The sequence below is a fragment of the Rhineura floridana genome, chromosome 22 (genome assembly GCF_030035675.1).
Source record: "Rhineura floridana isolate rRhiFlo1 chromosome 22, rRhiFlo1.hap2, whole genome shotgun sequence".
Lineage (NCBI taxonomy): Eukaryota > Metazoa > Chordata > Lepidosauria > Squamata > Rhineuridae > Rhineura > Rhineura floridana.
The window spans coordinates 1,816,994-1,829,484 of NC_084501.1; the positions used below are offsets into that span (position 1 = coordinate 1,816,994).

The 12,491-nt window shown below is 56.7% G+C and overlaps 1 protein-coding gene across 4 annotated transcripts in view; it reads right to left on the reverse strand.

The window, feature by feature from the left end:
- ATG2A (autophagy related 2A) overlaps nucleotides 1-12,491 on the reverse strand; it is a 50,236-nt gene that overhangs the window by 701 nt on the left and 37,044 nt on the right. For 3 of the 4 annotated variants that reach the window (XM_061605571.1, XM_061605570.1, XM_061605573.1), the window contains exons 23-41: nucleotides 11,254-11,334; nucleotides 10,925-11,031; nucleotides 10,021-10,113; nucleotides 9,138-9,208; nucleotides 8,786-8,862; nucleotides 8,386-8,556; nucleotides 8,140-8,266; nucleotides 7,422-7,630; nucleotides 6,604-6,833; nucleotides 6,169-6,304; nucleotides 5,512-5,709; nucleotides 4,111-4,212; nucleotides 3,594-3,678; nucleotides 3,214-3,349; nucleotides 2,622-2,694; nucleotides 2,091-2,173; nucleotides 1,660-1,781; nucleotides 925-1,079; nucleotides 460-615 (exon numbers count right to left, since the gene is read on the reverse strand). In XM_061605571.1, coding sequence (XP_061461555.1) covers nucleotides 460-615; nucleotides 925-1,079; nucleotides 1,660-1,781; nucleotides 2,091-2,173; nucleotides 2,622-2,694; nucleotides 3,214-3,349; nucleotides 3,594-3,678; nucleotides 4,111-4,212; nucleotides 5,512-5,709; nucleotides 6,169-6,304; nucleotides 6,604-6,833; nucleotides 7,422-7,630; nucleotides 8,140-8,266; nucleotides 8,386-8,556; nucleotides 8,786-8,862; nucleotides 9,138-9,208; nucleotides 10,021-10,113; nucleotides 10,925-11,031; nucleotides 11,254-11,334 — 2,412 coding nt within the window. The remainder of the gene's footprint in view (nucleotides 1-459; nucleotides 616-924; nucleotides 1,080-1,659; nucleotides 1,782-2,090; nucleotides 2,174-2,621; nucleotides 2,695-3,213; nucleotides 3,350-3,593; nucleotides 3,679-4,110; nucleotides 4,213-5,511; nucleotides 5,710-6,168; nucleotides 6,305-6,603; nucleotides 6,834-7,421; nucleotides 7,631-8,139; nucleotides 8,267-8,385; nucleotides 8,557-8,785; nucleotides 8,863-9,137; nucleotides 9,209-10,020; nucleotides 10,114-10,924; nucleotides 11,032-11,253; nucleotides 11,335-12,491) is intronic. The other variant, XM_061605572.1, reaches the window with a different exon arrangement.

Genomic DNA, 12,491 nt, shown 5'->3' on the forward strand with positions numbered 1-12,491 from the left:
TACATGAGCCACTGTGAATGTATTATCCTTATAAAAAGGGGGATATGAACCATTAAAAATAATAACGATCTCCCTCTAACAGCAAATTTGGGCGGCATGTGCCAATAGTTATGTAGCCAAAGTGGAGCTGCTGAGAAATAAGCAGAGGCATTTGCATGCTCAGAGGCAGAAGTGAGAAAGATGGACAGATCAATCCTTGAGGAGGCAAACCATGCAGCACAAGGAGGCTGGAACATCCCAAATAGCCATGGAATGACTGGGGGGGGGGAAGAGGAGTGAATGGAGACTTCTGGAGGAGGGCACGGCTGGCACCCTGGTCTACAAACGGCAACATTTTGTTGCTGGTCCCCCTGGTAAAGGTGGGGCAGGAGACCCCCTCTTGTCCCTCATCGGACAAGAGCTACCGCTCTGCTCCTCCGCTCCCTTTCCGGCCTGGCACCCAGAGATGCACAGCCTCACCTCTCGCACGGCGTCGTAGGCCTTGGCCACCCCCTCGCGCAGGTCCGCCGGCTGCTGGCCACGCCTCAGCTTGCGGGTGTTCTTCTTGTCTAGGAGGGGGCGCATCACTGGGGGCGCTGTGGGGGAGAGGATGTCATAGACTGTCTCTGCTGTGGCCTGGAAGGTGGAGAGAAGGGACGGTGAGTCGGGGGGAGGAGAGGCAGTTCTGAGCACCCCATCTCCTTCGGGCCCGGTGCCTGGGGACAGATCTCAAGAGCCACACCGGGGGCAGAAGCTGAGCATTCCCTGAAAGGGGGATGGCAGGCAGGCAGGCAGACTTGGGGGCTCAGCCTCAGCTCTAGAAACATGGTCAGATTTCTGCTGTAGCAGTAGGTCCAGCTTCCTTCTACTGCCCCCCCAAGGCTGAAGAGGCATGGAGGGCCAGCCCCCCCTTGCAGACCCGCCCTCCACCCACACATCCCAGACCTGGATGGCTTGCACCAGGCGGTTGCTGAGCTCGAGGGCAGCGGAGGCAGTCGAGGTGCCGAAGGAGGCAGCACCACGCTGCAGGCCACGGATGATCCGCCCGTCCTTGCGGTACTGTTCAATGGGAAGCCAGAAGAGATCACGGAGGCCGTGGACTGCAGGGAGGGAAAAGGAAGCACACCACAAAAGCTCTGGGACTGGGCCAGCCCAAAGACCCGACCCGGCCGGCCCCCCTGCTCTATTGTTTCACAATTACACTTAGGCGCTCCTGGTGGCAAGCATGGTGCTTACTACAACCCTGTGAGGTAAAGGTTAGGTGGAGAGACTGTGACTGGCCCAAGGTCACCCAGCAAGCTTCATGGGTGAGTCAGGATTAGAACCCTGGTCGCACAGGTCCTAGTCTGACTCTGTAACCACTAGGCCATACTGGCTCACACTGTGCTTGCCACAGCAGCCAACCAGATGGCCTGGGGGGAAATCCACAAGCAGGGCATGAAGGCAAGAGCTCTCTCACACAGCAGTTGGTTTTCAGAATGAGACTGCCTCTGATCCTGGAGGCTCCATCTACCCATCAGAGCTAGCAGCTCTCCTCCTCCTTCAACGTGTACATTAGAGGAAGGAAGGAAGCCTTCCACCACCACCCCCTTCCTTCTTTCCCCAGCCAGCCCCTCTCCGGCCTCCTCCCCACGCCCCAGCCCCAGCCCAGGTACCTCCATTGCTCCCTCCCCAACTTACAGAGCTGCACCACAGAGTGCATGGGCCCCACGCCCCCCAGGATGCCTGGCAGCTGGTTTTTGCGGATATCTGTCAGCCACTCAGTCAGCGCGTAGTTCACCACCTTCTCCACGCCCAGAAGCCTGAAAAGACAGACAGGAAGACCAGGTGACCCAGATGGCAACGCCTCCAGATCCCTCTCGAGCACGGGGTGGGGAATCGGTGGCTCTCCAGACCAGTGGCCACGCTGCTCTGTTGTGGGAACTGCAGACCAAAACCCCTGGAGGGCACCAGGGTGGCAAAAGATCAACGCTGCCGCTGCCTCTGTTCAGATGCCTCCCTCAGATACCGATCTCTTTCTGCGTGGCACGGGGCGGGGAACCGGAGCCCCTCCTTTCCATCCCCTCCCTGGACAGCCCCCCAGACCAGAAAGACGGAAGGCGGCTCCTCACCCGTGTCGACAGCAGAGTCTCTTGAGTTTGAGCTCAGAGCAGTTGAGCTGCGCCAGGCCAATGAGGATGCCAGCAAACGTGCCCTAGGAACAAGGGGAGACGCTGGGGAGAGAGCTGGGCACGTGTGCTAGGGGCCCCTGCGCGCTCTTCCTGGCAGGCACCCCCTTCCCCCACCCCAGCCTTGGTGCCGTCTCCCCCCCTTCTCCAGATCAGGCTGGGGGGGGGGAGACTTGGGGGTAAAGAGAGGTGGGCTGTGGGAGGACACACACTACAAAGCCGTTGCTGTCGGCCGACGTGGATGCCTGTGGCAAGAGAGAGACCTAGAATCCAGCCTCCATGGACTTGGGCTTTTTCTGCTGCAAAAGAGGCAACACAGAGCAGCTGCAAGGACTGCTGGGGGACGGGACTGAAAAGTTGCTCTGCAAACAGGTCCCTGAAGGCAGCCAGTCTGGGAGGAGCAGAACAAGGCACCCCACCACCCACCCGGAGCAAGCAAGGGCCCAAGGCCTGGACAGAAGATCTGCTACTCACCACTTGGTCCACGGCCACGTGCTTGCCGTGGTAGTCCAGCCAGATGGGCACTTCAGAGGTGAACCGGAACTCTCTGGAGGGGAGAAGCCAAGAAGGTGGGGAGATGGCACTTAGAATCATAGCATCATAGATTAGTAGAGTTGGAAGGGGCTTATAAGGCCATCAAGTCCAACCCCCTGCGCAATGCAGGAATCCAAATCAAAATAACTGCCCGGGGGGTGGGCAACCTTCCCCCACATCCACACCTGGGGCCTGCCGCTTGCTGTTCCCACCCCTCTTAACACACCCCAAGAGACAAGGTCAAAACTCTGTAGAGGCAGTGTGGCAAAGTGGTTAGAGTACTGGGCTAAGTCTTAGGAGATGCAGGTTCAAATGCCCACTTAGCCATGAAGCTCAGTGGGTGCCCTTGGACCAGTCACTGCCTCTCAGCCTACCAACCTCACAGGGTGGCTGTGAGGATAAAATTGGGGGGGGGGGAGGGCAGAGGAGTAGAACCAGGAACACCCCATGAGCTTCTTGGAGGAAAGGTGGGATATCAACACAACAAACAAGCAAGCTCTCCGCTCAGCCTGTGCCGTTTTGGCGCTTGTACCGGAAGTAGATGGGCTGCTCCGAGGAGGACGAGGAGGCGTTGGACACGGAGCTGATTTCACTGGCCGTTGTCTCCAGTGAAGCCGTCATCTCACCCTCTGCGCCCTCAGGCTCCTTCCCAAGGAACTCCACGCGACCTACAGACCATTGGTGGGGAAGAAGGCAGCTTTAAGGGATGGGCCTCTCCTGGACCCATTCCCGTCCCACAGCCACAGGCCCAGGAGGGAGAAAGGGACACCTCTAGGGGCTTCTCTGGGGCAGCCGAGTCCCAGCTTTTGCCATTGGATGCGCTCTCCATCAGCCCCCAGCCAGCATGGCCAACGGGCAGGGAAGATGGTGGGAGCTGGAGCCCAACCAGGCCGGGGAAGGCCAGACACTCACCGTCAGGCCCAGCCTCGCAGGGCACGACCGGGTTAATGCTGGCCGCCACGCTGGTGAAGAAGTCCTTGAGGAAGAACAAGGCATCCTAGAGCAACACACACCAGGGGAGAAAGGGCACTCTGGTCATCGGCACTGCATTGTGATCTCTTTTATTTTTTACTGAGCGGCCTCTAGTTTAATCACAGGCATATAACATGTTCAGCAGCAGCAGACCTTCCTTGGATGCACCATCTCGGGCATCTCCAGCTTGGGGAAGTGGGAAGGAGGAGGAGGAGGAGGAACCCAGGTGTCTTCCACCCTGGGCTTGCCAGATCCACACCTCCCACCCCAAAAGGCTCTGGCAGCAAGCCAGGCATCCCAGCCACACGCGGCCAAGCCGTCCATGTGCATCTTACTGCGGAAGGACAGGGAACTCAAGTGCGGGCAAGATCGCTAGGGCTGCTCCCAAACAAAACCTCCTCCACTGCCCCCTGCAGACGATGGTTTGCAGGCCCATCAACCCCACCCACCCTTTTACCTGGTCGATGTTGAGCCTCAGAGGCATCAGCGAGACCCGAAGGCAGCACTCGGGCCCCCCCAGACCAGCGTCGGGGCAGACGTGAAGGGCTTTGATGGTGAACTGCGAAGGCAGAGAGACAGGACGCAGTTTTGCGGTGGCATCCCAGAGTCAGGCCAAGGAGGCTGGAGACCCTTCCCCAGGCTGAGCTGCACGGAGGCAGCACGTCGGCCCCCCAAGTGGAAACCCATGGAACCATTTGGCTCACAGACCCCAAGCCAGGCTGACCTGTCCGTCTCGTCAGGCATCCCAGATCCCAGTGGGCTGGAGCAGCTTTCCCTCAGCAACTCCACCCCAGAGGAGCCCCCAAAGGGTACAGGGAGAGGGCTTGAGAAAACTGCCCCACACATCCAGGCAAGGAACTCCCGTTATTTTTTAGCCACTGGTGACGTTTGCACAGAACAATCAGGCAGTGTTTGTAGTGTGTTGGGGCTTACCACAAACAAGCAGCATGCTGGTGTGGAAACCTGTCTCCCAGAAATCATTGCACTGCACCAGAAAAAATGGAGTTGTGCCCCCCGTACTTCTTGTTACAATTCACATGATTGTTTGCCCCAAAAGGAAAAGGGTTCATCAAGAGGGTTCTGTGAGTGCACCAAGTGCTGGGGTTGCTAAAAACGTAAGAAGAGCCTGCTGGGTCAGGCCAGTGGCCCATCCAGTCCAGCATCCTGTTCTCACAGTGGCCAACCAGGTGCGCATTATGGGAAGCCCTCAAGCAGGACCTGAGTGCAAGAGCGCTTTCCCCTCGTGCGGCTTCGTCAACTGGCTTTCAGAAGCAGACTGCCTCTGACTAGGGTGGCAGAGCACAGCCATCGTGGCTTGGAGCCATTGACAGCCTTTTCCTCCATTAAATCCATCCAAGATGGTGGCCAACCCTGGCTCCTGCAGGAGCAAGTTCCACTGTTTAACTCTGCATTGCGTGAAAAATGACTTTCTTTTGTCTGTCCTGAATCTTCCAACATTTTATTTATTTATTTATTTATGGTACTTATATACCACCCCATAGCCGAAGCTCTCTGGGCGGTTTACAGTAACATTCAGCTTCAACGGATGTCCATGAGTTCTAACATCTTGAGAGAGGGGACAAAACTTCTCTATCTGCTTTCTCTAAGCCATGCATGATTTCACACACGCCTTTCCTCTAAGCTGAAACGCCTCACATGCTGCAAGGGAAGGCTCCTTTCCCTCTGTGAGCAGCAGCCGTGGGGGGGGGGGAGGCAGAGGCAGCCAAGAGCCAGTTGCTGCTTCTGGGGAGGGGGCTCAAACTGAGGTTAGGGGAGAGGCCTGCCTTGTGGTGCTCCCCTGAAGAGCAGCCCAGGCAGAGGGTCTGTTTGTGGCTCCGCCTGTCCCTGGCCCCCATACCATGTTGGAGTGGGCGCGGCGAGGCATGGACTCGCTGCTGTACAGGTAGAGGAACTTGTTGATCTGCGAAGAGGCCAGGCGGTCCCGGATCTCCAGCTCTTGGACGATGAACACCTGCCTGGCCAGGGGCTGCTCCACCAGCTCCACGGATGGCTTCTCGGACGTGCCGCTGGGGTACGTTTCATGCTGGAAGCTCACCTGGAGAGGAGAGGAGGCGGGGGGGGCGTGACATTGCAGGAGACAGACAGGCAGCCTGCCCCAGGATGTCCGGCCCACCTCCTCCAGCACATGGTGGCTATCCCACCTTTCCTGCAAGGAGGTCAAGGTGGTGCATCCTGTTCTCCCACACACACATACTGTACATCTGTATTCTCCCAGCGACCCTGTGAGGCTGGCTGGAGGTCACCAAGTGGGGTGCATGGGGATTTGCATTCCGGCCCAGTGGCCTTACCTCGCTCAACACCACAGGGGTCCCGATCCCTTTCCTTTCCACTCTCTCCCACCACACCATCACAGCATTCCCTGCCTTGTGGGGCAGCCAACCTCCCAAAGGGCACTGTGTTTGCAATCAAAGGAGCCAGGTACACCGACTCCTCCAGTGCTCAGTAGGCCCTTGTGCAGGCAGACTTGCCCCCCACGCCAAAGGCCAGGGCTCACCTTGGTCAGCTGGATCTCCATGAGCAGGTCGTGGATGCGGCTGGTGCCCCCCTGTGCCCGCCAGGTGTTCTGGGGCCGGTTGGTGACTGAGGAGCGGGAGGGGGAGGAGCGGGCACTGGAATGACACGGCCTTGCTCTGAAAGGGGGGGAGAAGAAGATGGGGAGCGGTCGCTTGATGGAGGTTCTGTTGCTCATCCCGTCTGATACTTGTTTGGGGGGGTGTTAGGGCGAGGGCCTTTCTAAAAGGGGGCGTGGTGGGAAAAGGCACTCCTAGCCCCCAAGGCCACCTGAGCCCCCAGTGTCAAGGCTGGAATCCAGCAGCACCCCAGCCATGCAGCTGCCCCTGCCCAGAAGAGGCTTGGGAACTCAGGACCCACACACCTGGCCAAAGGACAGGTAGCAAAGATCGCCAAGGGGGCGGAGGGAGCGGCTCACCGGGGCGAATGGGCGTGACCAGAGGCAGAGCGCCCTGAGCCAAAGTCTCTGCCACCGTAGAGATGCCAGACCACCGAGATCTCCCTAATCATCACACGGCTCTCGGGGACAGGGAAGTGCGAGGGGGCCTTCAGCAAGTCCGTGCTCCCCAGCGGCCGGGAAAAGTGTCCCTCCTGGATGCGAATGGGCCCTTCCGAGAGCCTCGTCACAACCGGCTCGCCGCCTCGGGGCTGGAGAGAGTGAGCAAGAGGCAGGATGAGAGAGAGGTGCTGCCTTCTCCTGGGACTCGCCCCCAACACCCAGCACCCCGGACTTCCTCGCTCTGGTGCTCCAACGAGGGCAGAAAACGCAAGCCCACCCCGCCTTCTGTCAGGCCTGCCCTGGCCATTCCGAGTGCTTCTCAGTATTGTTATTTTGTTGTTCTGTTATTAAAATGCCTGCTGGACACAGGTCAGAAGGTGGCCTTCAGCTTCTCTGTGGCATTGCCTGAAATTTGTGGCAACAGAGAAACATTAAAAATTACTCTTTCTCCGAGGGTCAAATATATGGTTCACTCCCTATTGTATCCTCACGATGACTCTGAGGTAGGTCAGGCTGAGGGGAAGCCAGTGAGCGAGGGAGAGAGACTGCTCTAAGGTTGCCCAGTGGGATTCATGGCCAAGTGAACCTGGGCCTCTTCTGGCGCTGCTTGACATTCTGACCACTACTCCACACTGCCTCTTTTCTTAACAAGCCTCCAGAGGTTGTTAAGCAAGGGTGCTTATAAATAGATAAATAAAGGCTTGGGTGGATGTGGGAAGAGAAGAACTGGGGCTTACCGGAATGCCTGTGCCTGGGGCGTCCAGGATGCAGAAGTCGTCTGTGGCCTCACTCTCGCCCTCACTGTCCTCCGAAGGGCTGAAATCCAGCCCCTCCCCGACAGGGGCAGGTGGTGGGGCTGGGGCCTTTCCCTTGCCCGCAGCTCCGTTCTCCCCGGGGAACAGATACACAGAAACTGGGGACGGCTGCCGCCTGGGCCCGAAATCACCTGGGAAAGGGGAAAAGGTTACACATGGCAAGCCTCGCTCATGCTGTCCCAACTCTAAGGGGCCAGCCACCACTTGCCCTCCAGAGAGCAGCCAGAGCCCTCCTGCAGAAGACATGCTTGGTGGCTTGGCTGGGACACCAGGCAGGACTCAGGAGGCACTCTCTCATGACGCAAGACAGGGAAATGGCTTGATTGCTGAAAACTGTCGCTGCGGTAAAAAGCAAGTCTGGGAACCTCAGGCCCAAGGGCAAAAAGCGGCCCTCCAGATCTTTCCATCCAGCCGTCAGGACTCTTCCCCAGGCCACACTCTTTGTCAGCCCCACTCTGAGCCCTCCTTGAGAGCTTTGACTGGTGATAATGCCACACGCCTGGATGGAGGGAGAGAGACACTCCACACACCCAGCCCCAGCCAACCAGCCTCCTGCCGTATCTGGCACCAACATCCGGAGAGGCACTGCTCTCAAGCACAGTCTGAAGGGCAAGCCAGAGCCTGCCTCCCCACTGCTCACCAGTCTCACCGGCCAGTTCCTGGAGGCTGCGCTCTGTGTCAATGAGGGCATCGGTGAGGTCTTGTTGGTTGATGGCTGCAGTCTCGGCAGGCGGACAGGAGGGCAGCGATGCTGGGCTCTCCGACAACTAGCAGAGCACAAAATAAGGACACAGCATGCAAGAAAATGTGGGCGCGCGTTTATGCTGCTTGAAGTTGCCACTTGAACCTTAGATGTCCTCCCCAAGCCCCCCCCCTTTGTACTCACCTGCACCTTCTGGCCAGCAATCTCTGTGGGGCTGTCATGCTGGGGTGGTGGGTGCAAGTCACCGTTGTTGACCACGTACTGGATGAGGTTGGCGAGGGCTGCGCATGAGTCCGCGCAGGTGTGCACGTGAACCACATTGTTGGAGCAGCGGAGCTCAAAGAGTGGCCGGGTCTGCATCAAGGTAGGGGCGGTGCAAGGGAGAGAGTGTGTAAAAAACCCAGACAAGTTCTTTTTTGCCCACCTCTCAAGAGCAGGAGGCAGAAGAAGAACCCAGTCCCACCAGCCCTGAAATGTGGGACTTCTGCTCTCCAGAGCTTTCAGTGGCGTGGACTGTGGGTGCAGCCCTCCCCAGGGTGGGCAGGGGGCACTTCAAATCCCCCAAAGGTTTCTCAGAACTCACCAGCTTCCCAGTTGTAGCTCCCTTCCACGTAGTAATCACCAGCTCCAGGAGGTCCACGTCCACCACACAAACATAATCTGGGATCAGGAGAGAGAGAGAGAGAGAGAAAGAGAAGACCACAACACTTTGTCAGGGAATCTGCTCTGTGCGCAGGCAGTCCCAGGGACGGCCACCGGCTTCCCCAGCGAATGCAGGAGTAGGGAACTTCTGGCTCTACAGATGGTCCTGGATTACAGCTCTCAATCATCCCTGAGCCCTGGCCGTGCTTGCAGCTGGGGCTGAGGGGAGTTGGAGGACCTACACATTAAGCTTAAGGAAGGCATGTGGGGATCCCAAGGCCCAGCACCCTTACCTCTTCTCAGGTCGCCTGTCTCCATGTCGCATTTGTTTGAGAGGTAAACAGCCGAGTCATCCAAAATGAACCTGCGTGGATGAGAAGGCAGTGGTGGCTGATTAGCATCCTCCCTCTGCTCCTTAAAGGGAGGCTGGGGAAAACGGGCTCCAGGCCACGCTCTGTCCATGCTCCACCTGCAGAAACTTTGGGATTGTGGGGTGGGCCCCCCTGTCTGCAGCACCTCCTCCTGCTTTGCTGGCTAGTACACCAGCAACTGGAGAGACTTTGCTCCAACTGATGTCCTCCAAAAGCTGCAGGTGTGTGTGTCGGGGGGGGGGGCTGCAGCTCCCATCAGCCTCAGCCAGCATGGCCAGCAGTCAGGGATGATGAGAGTTTATAGTCCAGCAACATCTGGAGGGAACCAGGCGGAGGAAGGTTAGGTCAAAGTGCCAGGGCCACCCAGGGTGGCATCCCATCAAACTCAGCCATCAAACTTCCTGGGTCACTTTGGGCCTGTTTTTCTCTCTGAGCCTCTCCTACCTCACAGGGTTGTTGCGAGGATAAAACAAAGAGTGGGAGAGAACCTCCTTCACCTCCGGGTCATTTTGAGGATAAAATGGCTCAATTCCCAGGCAGCCATAAAACTGACTGGGTGACTCTGAGCCATTCACCACCTCATAAAATAAAATAGGTGTGTTGGGCCCGGGGTGGGGGGGGCAGAGAAGAGAAGCATATAAACTGCCTTGAGCTCTTTAGAGAAAGGGTGAGATAAAACTGCAAATAACTAAGTTGCACAGGCAATCCAGCTGGGTACAAGCTGCAACCAGCTCCCCTCCCCTCGATGCAACCACAAGGACTTTGGGAAAGAGGAGGGCTGGGAGGAGAGGAGGCCAGGACCCACCGGAGGAGGAAGACGGATGTATCCACAATAATGTTACTCGAGAGGGTGAAGGTCTCGGCTGTAATGAGGACCCGAATTGGCAAGTAGAGAGGCCTGCAGGGGGAGAGGAAAAGCGGGAGACTCAGCACACAGGAGCGGGGATGCCACCCTTTGCTATCCTCCCACCCCATCCCCAAGTCCTTTGAACCTCTGCAGGTAGCAGGAAGGGAGAGGGTGCCCCTCCTCTGCCTCCTGCAGCTCCTCCAAAAGGAGCCAGGAACTGCCCACGAGGCATCACCTGCCCCCTGTAGAGGCCTGGGTGCTAGACCCTAACCCATAACAACCAGGGGCCCCTCCTCGACTCATCCATCTCTGCAGCTGCCATTTTCTTCTCAGCACCCTGCCAGGAAGTGCTCTCTTGGAAGTCAGTGCTAGAGCAACTACTCTGCATGGAAGAGGTCTCCATTTGGATCACTGGCCTCTCCAAGTAGGGCTGGGAAAGGCTCCTGTCAGAAACCCGGGACAGCTGCTGCCAGGCGGTGGAGACCAGAGGTTGCCAGCCAGCGGGCATGTCTGGGCTTCTAAGCGAGTGCCATGGGTACCACCCTCCTCCCCCAGAGAGGCAGAAAGTACATGCCCATGAACTTCACTTTTGCAAGAGATCTGGATGTAACTTGGATCCGGTAGAATTAATTACTCTTCTAACTTCCTCCTTCATCTCTATGCCTTTCTCGAGGGGGAAAACGGTAAGCACTCTCAACGCCTCATGACCACGGAGGCAGTGACAGGAGTGGGGTGCTCAGAGGCATTAAGGGTGCCACTGCAGCCACAGGCACCACGTTGACAGGAGCCAGATGGACCAATGTCCTGAGTCGGAATCAGGCAGCCATCTGTGTGCCTGCAGCCGTCTCCTACGTTCCAATACCTGTAATCCACAGCACAGCTGAAGAGATGGGTGTGCAGCACCGTAATGACTGTGGGGGGCACAAAGCCCAGGATTGGGTCATCCAGAACATCCAAGAAGTCAATCAACTGGGGGTACAGAAGAGCATCGTGTGATTTGGGAGACACGCACTAACCACAAGACAAGTTGATGCTGAGACCCAGAAGGTATCCACATCCATGTCACACAAAGCATAGATCCCCTTCAGCTCCCAGATCTTGCTCAACCTTCAATGAGCATGACTCCTCCCCACATACACAGACCAGAATGGCCACTAAGTTCAGGTAGCCCTTGGGGGACTCAGACCTCACCTGTGTGTACCAGCTCTGATGGGTCAGTGCCATATGATGGCGCATGGTAGCACCTTCAAGGCGCAGGGTCACCAGGAACTCCTGTAACAGACAAGCAAGAAATAGGCCACGCTCAGACAAGCAGCCACTGTTTGCCTCTTGTTCCTTCTTTGCAGGAGAGGCCTGTTCCACTGACCACGTGGGAGCTGCTCATGACTTGCTCATGGGCTTGGGCAAGGCTGAAATAACTGAAGCACATGGGCAGGGGCTGGGTGTTGGCAGTGGGGCAAGAGGAACTCCTGTTTGGGTTCTTTTGCTTGTATTCCAGAAGGAAGATGGAGTGAGGGTCCTCCAGCTGGCTCGGCTTGCCTACCTTTACCTGTGCTGCTCTCTACCTAGCTTCCTTCCGTTGTAAACTGATATGCTCAGGGAAGCTGGCCTGCCCCTCCTTCCTTTGTCTTCTTCAACTGTCTGAGAGAGAGGAGACATCTTTGCTCTCTCTCCTGAGCCATGAGGGCAATATCTACATCTGGGCATTGCGCCTCCAATTAGTTAGAACTAGTATGCCTTTCCTATCTACTATGTATTTCTATAAACAAAGTAGCTTTTCTCATTTTACTAAGTCTTAAGTCTCCGTGATCTCAATGCAGGGTGAAAACTTGCTTCTAAGGTAAATGCACAGACTGGCACACGCCCAGCTCAGACCGCTGAGTTACTCTCCATATGCATAACACTGGGCAGGGATGTCCCGACCTCACTAGGAGGTGGTTGGGGGGATTCCGTTATTGGGAGACGTGTGCTCAGTCCCTGTGCTGTTCAAAAGTGACCCCAGCCACACTGGAACTACTCATCGAAAAGTGGCTCCCACGTGGCGTGGGGTAAACAGCACCCAAGAGAAAATAATAATATTAATAATAATAATAATAATAATTTAATTTTTAGGCCGCCTATCTGGCAGAAGGCGCAGGGGATGAAGAGTGTATAAGTAACAGTTTCCTGAGAATGTTTGTTTACCTGTGCACAGGACAGGCCCTGAGGAGTCCATCCTAGGAAAGAGGAAGCTGGCTTATATCAATCTGGGCCTTGCTAGGCCTGCAGAACCAGCAGCTGGAGTGAGTTGAAAGGACACAGTGGAGCAGCCATGATGGGCCACAGGGGATGACTTTGTGCTAGGTTTTGCTGCCTGCTAGGACAGGAGCTTGGAAGTGATTCGTTACAAAAAACGAATTACTTGTAATTTATTACTTTTTTGAGGAACG